The sequence below is a fragment of the Agrilus planipennis genome, unplaced genomic scaffold (genome assembly GCF_000699045.2).
Source record: "Agrilus planipennis isolate EAB-ADULT unplaced genomic scaffold, Apla_2.0 scaffold77, whole genome shotgun sequence".
Lineage (NCBI taxonomy): Eukaryota > Metazoa > Arthropoda > Insecta > Coleoptera > Buprestidae > Agrilus > Agrilus planipennis.
This window is the reverse complement of record NW_020439413.1, coordinates 83582-93964: the sequence shown is the minus strand read 5'-3', so window position 1 is coordinate 93964 and position 10383 is coordinate 83582. Positions and strand designations below refer to the sequence as shown.

Here is a 10383-nt window from a genome sequence, read left to right as displayed (position 1 = left end):
GTAATCGAAGCTGTAAATGGTTATTTTGAGGAGCTTGACGAATCAGTCTATAGAGATGGCATTAATAGACTGGAACACCGCTATGAGAAATGTATCAGCCTTGGAGGAGATTATGTTGAGAAATAAAAAAAAAAATTTTTAAAAACCTTGTTTTTCTTGGTCAGGCCGGAAACTTATCAATCCACCCTCGTAGGTGCCGATGAGAAAATATTTAACTGAGCATGTAATATGTACAGACTCCTGTCCATTACCGGAACAAACTATAGTAGTGTGTAAGTGTTTTCACTTTTACTTATGACTTAGTATTAACAATAAGGGAATGCTAAAAGATTTTGGAATGTTGGCAAGCAAAAGATTACTATGCTTCGATTTGCAGACTACTACTGCTATAGTAGTATCTGTATGAAAATAAATAAATGTAAAACAGAAATACTGGGATGCAAGGAAACGAAAAGTAGGGAAACAACGAATATAAAGATAGAAGACGTAAAATTAGAAGAAGTGACTGATTTTAGGTATCTAGGAAGTCAGATAAGTCAGGACGGAAGAAGTAGTTGGGATATAAAGCAGAGGATAGCGCAGGGTCGAGTCGCCTTAAATAAAAAGAATTTACTTCTGTGCTCGCGAACGGTTAATTTAGAAATTTGATAAAGATTGTTAAGGGTGTATACCGTGATTAGAGAAGGTTAGAAATGAGGAGGTATTAGAAAGAATAGGAGAACAGAGGACTCTATGGAAGTCAATAAGGAGTAGGCGAGATAGGTTAGTAGGACACCTTCTCGAGCATGAAGGTCTAGTCAGAGACATATCAGAGGCAGAAACGGGATTTAAGAGGGATAGAGGTAGACCTAGATTAGATTACTGTTCGTAAATAGTTAAAGATGTGGGTTGTTCTAGTTTAGGACTGACTACCTTATGATGATGATGATGATGCAATGATCGTTTTAAATTAATTTTAAGACGCCGCAAAAAGGGTTATTTGAAAATATAAAATTACTTTAACCTGATATTAAAAGAAACTTTTAATGATTAATTTAATTTCAAATTGAAGTAAATTTTAAATAATTTAGGATAATTTATCACTACTAGTATTTTCCTAACTTTTTGGCAGTAGTCCCCAGGAGTAAAATTGGAACGACCACACCAAACAAGCCCGAAATATAGTAGCAATACTGAAGATGCCGGCCATGAAAGCCTACACTTACGCATTAGAATAATTTCATTATCAATTTTTTATTAATAAACATAACAAGTAAATTTGATACAATGTAAAAGTTAAGTGGTTTTATGGTTCACAGCGTCCATGTTGTTTTTATGTAAACATATTTATGTATAACGTATTTACATAGACGCAGTGAACCATAAAACCACATACCGTAACGACTCCAGTATAAGAAGTGTTGCCGTTCTCAAACTGCATCACCGAGCGGCATGACCTGGAGGTCTAGACCATTGCTTAGCATTCGGGAGGACGCCGGTTCGATTCCGGGTCCGTCTGTCTTGGTCAAAGTTTTTCTGTGGTTTCCTTGGATCACTTAGGCAAATGCTGGGGCAGTAATATTCCACAAATTATCTTTTATTCTCTTCTGTCTTCATTTCGTCCGTCTCATCGTTCTCACCCGAACCACCACCCACCCATTCCCACGATTCCTGAAAGCAGGCTGAAGAGGGCCTTCCTCCCTATCTTCCGGCATAGTCCGGAGGGACTGCCCGCCCACCAGCATTACTGGCTGGTGGAAATGAAACACCCAAAAGTTTTTTTTCAAAGTGCATCTGTTACGACTCAGCACCTGCCCAGTCACCACTGAAGGTGCCGTCAGCAAAGAACGCCGAAACGTTTGGAAAGGTGAGACTCCACGGCCAAAAAGCGCGGAAGAAAACACAGCATCAATGTTTAATCATCATTAGTAATGAGACACTTTGAATTTTTGGTAGAGTTAAATTCAATACATTAGTGAATTAATTTTTGAAATAACTTTACCCACTACAAATAACCTCAAATTGATTAATTTAACCCTACAAAAATTCAAATGGTCTCCTTAAAAATTGGCTTCCTTATTTATCAAAAATATGACGTTTAGACACCTCTCGTCTTCGGATGCGAAGGGAATTTTACTGCACCAACTCTCCCACCCTTCTCATATCCGCTATAATGTAGTAGGAAACTAAATTACTAAAAGTTGCAGTATAGTTATTCTTCGATGAGACTAGCTCGTTCACAGAGGGTTAATGTAAATTCAATAACAATACATAGCACTTATTGGAGGATCCCAATCTCCTTATAGTTAAATTTGAAAACACAATTTTTCCGGAATTGAAATTTACTTATCCCAAGGGATCATGGCTATTTCTTCTTATATTAAAATAATGTACTTGAGGTAGATTCGAAATAGATATCGCTGCATCGAGATGAAGCAAATATAAGAACGAAAATTCCAGTGATGCAGTCTCCAAGTTTTCCGTGAACATTTTAATATCCGCACGAAACTTCCGAATTGTTTGCCATCTCAATGCAGAAGTCATCTGCACAACTACCACTACCGACTCTAATAGCTTGAAATTGTGACGGTGAAATGGGACTTCACTGCACCAAATTATCTGATAAGAGGTGAATGGTTCCTTGATTGTATGAAAGTTGAGTTTATGTTGTCATAAAGAACGACTTGAAGGAATAGTGTCTAAAACTGTTAAGCTTCAAGGACTCTTCATTTTATTGCATTGGCGAGAATAAATTTAGACTAAAAAAAGTAGTGTAAAATCGTGCAAACCTGGTGTTTACACTTCTAGTGATATCACTAACACCAGAGTATTTCGAAGTGATGTGAATTAAAAAACTGTTTGTTACTTTTAAATTATTTAATAACAAACTAACGATATATAAATAAATGCAAAAGTTACGGTATAAAATGTTAATATAAAAAAAATTGAAATGAAAGTAATATGAAATGCTGAACGGATAAAATGTTTGTACAATATTGATATGAATGTTTTGATGGAAGTTATATGAATTCTAATGTTCAAATCTTAAAACTACTATATTTATGTATCTACTCAAAATAGGTAGGCCGTACCTACTTATTAATCTATACGGGGGTGAAAACTAGCCCTTTGCTTCTAAACTTCCTGTTGTTCATGTTGTTGACCCAGAGGGTACAATTTTATTGCAGTGCTATTTATATAAGAACAAAGGCTTTCACGGCCGGAATCCAAAGTAGAATGAAGATTCGGATTATTGGGATCCGTCAAATGGGAGGAGCCTAAAAACATGGCGCCGATTAGGGAAAATTTATCGTAGTTCCTATAGTGTACCGTGCAATTTCCAAGTTTTTAAATTACGATAAAATGATACGTATTGACACAATATGTGATTGCGCTGACACAAAGCCTCGGAAAGGAAATTTCGTTGAAGGTGAGCGTGTTTTTAATGCCAATCACATTATATAAATCGGAAATAACAAATTCCGTCAAGTTTACTGTCTACTTTTTACAAACTTCGGATTTAAAAAGTGATTCACGTTATATAATTGGTGAGGTGATTCTGGGTCATTTAAGCAATATCATATCAATGACTTGCACGTGCAAAGCCGATTAAAGAGAACGTNTTCGAATTATTTTATTCGATTAAGCTAACGTGCCTATCACGTTGAGGTTGGCTACGCCGGGATTCATTTTCAGCAAGTAGATATCCACACAAGTGGACCTTGTTGGATCATACGTAATCCTAAAATGTAGCATCGTGCTACAGATGGCGTTTACTGCGCCATTTGTAGTATTTTCTAAAACGCACTGTTAAGACAGTAGGTAAAAGTTGGCCTGTGCTCTGTCGAAGAAAAAAGAAAAGATCGAAATCGCGATCTGCGTCTGGCAGTTTAGACAGAATACAGACCACTTCGAATTATTTTAAAGTTGTTAATTGATAGTCTGATACTTTTTTCCGTCATCTTCGAATTCAAACAATGTCCTGTCGACAAACACGTAAAAAATAATGTTTGCTGTTAGGAATACATAGCGATACTATACTAACCTGTAATTTCCCTATTGACATGCAAACAAATAACAAGAAGACCTTATAGTTGGTGAAAGAATTACGTCATGTACTCAAACATTTTTTATTATTTTTCAGGGAAAAGATCTTCCAGCTAAAGACTTATCAGGTACTAGCGACCCATACGTAAGGGTAACTCTATTGCCTGATAAGAAACATCGTCTGGAAACCAAAATAAAGCGACGTACTCTCAATCCCCGTTGGAACGAAACTTTTTACTTTGAAGGATTTCCTATCCAGAAGCTCCAGTCTCGTGTCCTTCATCTACACGTGTTTGATTACGACCGCTTCTCCAGAGATGACTCAATTGGAGAAGTATTTCTGCCTTTGTGCCAAGTAAGTTGAAAAACTGCAATTAATTTAGATCAACTTTTTCTATCGTACTATTCAGTTGTTTTTTTTTTCTTGGACGAATAGACATCATTTAAGATAAGTTCGAGTAAATTTATGGAACTCGATTTAAGATACCGAACTTGACGTTACATTTTAAGCGTTGTGTTTTATCTGTACAATTGCTATAGATTAAAGTGAAAAAAATGTGATATAACGTTAATGTCTGTGCAGTGAAGTCCCATCTGTTTTCTTACCTTTGATTTAGTTACAATCGGTGTACAATAAAGAGAACCATTTCGAGTTGTGAAGCATTCCCACACTTCTATTTTTGTATTTTATAAAAATAAAATGATTATAAGAAATCTTTTGTGTATTAAAATCAGTGTGTCAGTAGTGGCTGTAAGGTTGAACCATTGTTGGGGATCTTGACTAGCTTGACGAAAATTTTGTGTTGTACCCGTCGGTGTACTGCTATACCACATAAATCAATAATTGATCACACAAAATATAAAACTCCAAGGAATAGTATATGTCGATTAAAAAGATCCGTACCGTATACTACGTTTAATAATCCTACACATACACACTAATTAACTAAAAATAATATTACTTGCTACTAAAAACGATGCTTGTAACAATTTCTTGGCTCGAAAAGGGTGAGGGAGATGGTGTATAGTCTCGGACTAGTGCTATCTCTTTCATTATACGCGATTGGCTTCTCTAAAGTACGGGCGCAGGGCTCCTAACCATAGACATATACTAATGGACGTGCCTTAGCAGTATGTCGTTGTAATAATTTCTTGGCTCGAAAAGTGAATGAGATGGAGTATGGTTTCGGACTAGTGCTACCTCTTTCATGACACGCTTACGCACTATCGTGAGAGAGATGGATATTGTCCGAAACTTCGTTTCATCTCTTTCTATTGTTGTACCACAATTCTGACCGCTATCACAGTTCCATTAGTAAACGTCGATGGTCCTAACAACGGCACTATCCTGAGAGAGATAGATATGGTCCGAAACTTCGTTCCATCTCTTTCTTTAGTCGTACCACAATTCTGACCGCTAAGGCACTCTCCACTCTTGTACATTAAACGTACTTTTTTATACAGTACTTGCCAAAAGTATTGTTCAATCATGAATAACAGTGCGTGTCGAAAACAAGCTTTAAAACCTTTAATATGTATTCAAATATAAATAAACATCTCGTTGATATTTTCAGTAGTAATTGGTAGCAACAACAACATATTCGAGCAATGCAATTTTAATGGATAAAGTGGTCAATTTTTCCGTGCAGTACTGTACGGATTATACGCTCGTCACCGACTGAGAGTTTGTCCGAGAGTTGTCTCCTTCGTTTTCTTGCCTAGTGCTGTTCTTTTCTACTTTGCGCCGGTCAAGCTAAAGGTCACATCGCTAGAGAAACTAAACGAAGTATAGCTTCCCGATGCAGCGCGATAAGATTGAGCGCCGTTTCACTTTAGCACGATAGCAGCAAAACTCGAAGCGATCCTGTATTTAGATTAGTACAACCAGATTATACCATCAAGCTCGTAAGTAGCAATGGCAGACGGTGAAAACGCAGAGACTAAGTGCTGGTGTATACAAGGGCATTATAACGGTGCCGTAAACAGTGTGCTCTGAAAACAATTCACACGAGCATATTTGAACCTAAAGATAATATAGAATAATGTAGTTAAATTCGTTGAAAATGTGCTTCTCAAAAGAAAAGAAACAAAAAATAAAGGGGCCTCCTCGAAAGCTTTTTTGTCTGTTTCTGTTTCATGCACACTCTTGTAGTTACCTGTCGGACAATCAGAACCATGGTGTTTGGTGATGAGTAGAGCAGGATCAAGACTAAGACAGTCCCAGTGTTGGTATAGGCCTTGCTCAAATACTTCTAGTTTTGGTTTTGTAATTGGTTTTGCTGATAGGATCTCGAACTTGGTCTTGCTGATATAGTCTCTGTTTCGGTCTTCGTCTTGCTCATTTAATCTGATTCTTCCTCTTTTTTTAATAATTTTTCTTCCTCCAACTCATAAATTGATCCTTTAGTGAACAAAACAAGGTGCTTGAAAGAAATATCGAAAAAAAATTAGTTTCTCTCTATATTTCAACCATGTGTTACCAGACAGACAGACAGACAGACAGAATACTTACCCCGAAGATATTCTTGTAGGTCACCTTTTCAAACAGTAGTAAAGTTTGTTCTTTTTTTTTTAGTGTTAAAATCTAGTAAAGTAAACTAAAAATTTCAAATACTAGAAATATTCTGTTCCAAGAAAAGAATATATTAAAGTTGCTTTAACTCATAAATCCATTGGAAGGAATTAGTCTTGCGTTTTTGCTCTTGGTGTTGCCTATTCGATCTTGGTTTTGTTCGTTCGGTAATGGTCTTAGTCTTACATTTTGCAAAGGTAGCAGTTGTTAATAAATTAAATTTGTTAATATGCCCAAATCGTTTATCCAACTCAGCCAACAAACTGTTCTTAAGTTTTGCCCTAATTCTGATAATAGTTTTATGTTTGATTTGTATTGCTCTAACACATTTATTTCTCTCGTTATTTTTCTCAAAGACTTCGTTTAAATGTGAAATTTCTACTGGTGGTATCATTGGTGTTGTATTGACATTTCAAATAAAATATTAGCAACTAAGGTGAACAATTCAACAAATCTGCCTATCATGTAAAAACTTCACATCCACTATATTGTAACATCTAAAATTAGTTTTTTTCGTTTCCGCGGGGTACCTCATTGAATACTTGTAGAATTTTCACAAACTAATTTTAAAGCATGAGCTAGCTAAACAAGGAATGTGTTTACTTTGTCCAAATGTGTCACAAGCAGCCTTCACTATGTTTGCTTTATTGTCGATAATAATAGCTACCACCTTGTTAGTAGTGAAATCCCAGTCCAAGAGAACTTTTAAAAGTTCTGATGAGATATGTTGGGCTGTGTAGGATTCAGATAGTTCAATAAGTCCAAGTGTTGAGGAACAAAGTTAACCCTCGTAATATAATGTTTAGTAACCCCTACTAAACTTTCATTTGAATAGCATTTCAAATAATATGTAGTTAAAACACATGAGAAATTATTAAATTACAGATGAGCTCAATGAGAGAAAACCGTTCTATGGGTACTGGACCCCACCCATAGCGACAGGGTGAATGCCCTGGGGGTGATCAGGGGACAAAAGAATTTAAATAATAACCACAAGTTACAACCCTACACTCCCAAGCCGGCCTTTGGCGTAATTTTCTAACGTGGTTTAGTAAAGAAACCTTTAAATACAAACTGTAATAAGAACTGATCAGCTGTGCATGGATGGAATGTAAACTCAACAATGTAGATTGACCAATGCCTACGGTAAACGTTAATAGCAAACTAGTTATCGCTTACTTATCAACAGACTTCAAAAGAGGCGTCTACCATAATTATTTCTCACTCGCACAAAGACGTCAGGCATTTGGCAAATTTCATTTGCAGCGATCATCACACGGTCCTGTACATCGTTAGCATTGTGCACTGGCGTTTGCTACACGCAATGCTTCATACAACCCTATATAATATATGAGGAAGTCCTGCAGAGATAGGTCTGGGCTACCAACGATGTAAACATCACCGCATGGGAAAATCTGTGTCTGAAACACCTTCTGACGAACCTACTAACACTAATTTACTTACAGTTGCGCAGCAAACTGTGCCTTTAAAATTCGACACACCGTCACATTAAAAGACCAAGATTTATTGTCTGCAGGTACTACTTTGGGAGTTGTTTTCTATAAAATTAAGAAATAAAACTCTTTTATATCAAGAAATAAGAATATTAAAATGACAATATTCCGACACTTTTAAACATTACTGATTTTCATTTCTGTTTCCGCATGTACGCATAGGCTTTTATTTCCACTTAAGTGGAGCTGACAAGTAGAAGCTTAAGTAAATAGTATTTTATTTTATATTTTTGCCAATTTGGACAATACCTTATAATTCGAATTTCAGTTATTCTCAAAGTCAAAAGAATAGGTTATTTTTAGGAGCCATTTGAAAATAAATCCGTAGGTATCTACGATGAATGTTTAATTCGGAATTAAATATACACAATTCACGGCTTAAGTTATTAATAGCATCCATTAAAGTTGTCAATACGGAAAAAAGTGATGTGGGCGTAGAAAGTTGCAGGTGAAAAGTCGAAAACAAAGTAATGAGGAAGTAGGTAGTCAAGTTTATTCTACATTTAGACAATAATTATGTTTAAATAATTGTTTCTGCCAAATTTAGGGGATATTCTTCAAAGTATTGAACTTGATTTGAACCCAATTTTATTTCGGAAATTTGTGAATTTTAAATAATTAAGTTATTTTATCAAATGAGGAGGGATGACACAATTGAAAGATACCTTTAACAAGCAAAGAAAAGCTTTGCTACTGCATAATTGGAATGGCTTTTTAAACGGTTTTATTTAGCTTGACCTGTTTGTTTATTTGTTTGGGACAAATTTAGTAGTTGAAATTTTACTCCCTTCCTATTGACAGATTGATCTGACATGTAGTACACACCTTTAGCTCTGATGACAATATAATTTAGGATAATCAGTAGATATCATTGTAAATGCAAGATGGCCGCCGCTATAAAATGGAGGATTACATATTTTTTCACAACCGCCTCAATATGGGTAAACCTGTCAATACTGTACACTATGACAAATTTTAAATCCAAGATAGCCACCGGCACTAAATGCCTAATTTTATATTTGTTTCAATATGAGTAACAATGAGAAATATTAAGGAACGACACAAAAATTAAGAACTTGAAAATAAAGTAAGTAAAAGAAAAAAGTTATAAGTTAAACGATTTTATTGAAAAAGATAATAATGATGTAGATAATCTGTTACAAGCTAAAAAATAATTCAGTAGGTCCTAGGTACCGGTCATCACACCACTCTCATTAACCTAGGGCATTAATTAGACAAAAAATAAAATCGTCGCGCGCATATCATTATAAATACTGTATACACATTTACTCAGGTTAGGTTAGGTTAGGTTATGTTAGGTTAGGTTACGCTACGCCACACGATTTTATTTTTTTGTCTGATCAATGCTCTAGATTATTTTAGTACATTATCATCATCATTTTAGTACAACATCTATACTTCGTTTACTTTCTGTAGCTATGTGACCTTCAGTTTGACCGGCGCAAAGTAGAAAAGAACAGCACTAGGCCAGAAAAGGAAGGAGACAACTCTCGGCCAAACTCTTAAACGGTGAGGAGCGTATAATCCGCACAGTACTGCATGGAAAAATTGACCATTTTATCCACTACAATCGCATTGCTCAAATGTGCTGTTATTGGTACCATTTACTACTGAAAATATCACCGAGATGTTCATTTATATTTGAAGACATACTAAAGGCTTTAACGCTTGTTTTCGATTCGCACTACTATTCATGATTGAACAAAACTTTTGGCAGGTACTGTATGAAAAAGTATGTTTAATGAACAAGAGTAGAGAGTATAATGAGCTTTTTCTCCCTGCCTACGATTTTGTCAGCGCGCATCCAAGACATTGGAAGGGGCACATCGCTAGAGAAAGTAATTGAAGTATATCTTTTAATAAAACCGTTAGACTTATTTTATTAATACACAGTTGTCTTATCATACTGGTGCCATGGTTGGAGTTAGGATCAATCATATTTTACATATGTGCAAATTACAATGATACGTAGAAATGGACTAAAATCTTTGTTTGTAATTTCAATAAGAAGATAACTGAAATAAAAGTATTGAGTTCTGCAGATTACCAATAGTGATAAAGGTATAAAGTATACTTATTCAACTACTTCTTATCTTATGATATACGAGGGTGGATTGATAAGTTTCCGGCCTAACCAAGAGATGACGCCACTAGGCCTACCTTGAGGTGACATTCTATAGTACCATCCTTGGATAGCTTGTAGCTATAGTTTCAGCCCGATCTCCTTGCTAGTGTAGGTTTGACAGCACG

General features: G+C 35.7%; 1 protein-coding gene across 4 annotated transcripts in view; it reads left to right on the top strand.

Annotated features, from left to right (window-relative positions):
• The window catches only part of LOC108734264 (synaptotagmin-7), a 663520-nt gene that overhangs the window by 628397 nt on the left and 24740 nt on the right, over positions 1 to 10383 (top strand). For all 4 annotated transcript variants that reach the window (XM_025978974.1, XM_025978973.1, XM_025978976.1 and 1 more), the window contains one exon: positions 4124 to 4381. In XM_025978974.1, the coding sequence (XP_025834759.1) occupies positions 4124 to 4381 (258 nt within the window). The remainder of the gene's footprint in view (positions 1 to 4123; positions 4382 to 10383) is intronic.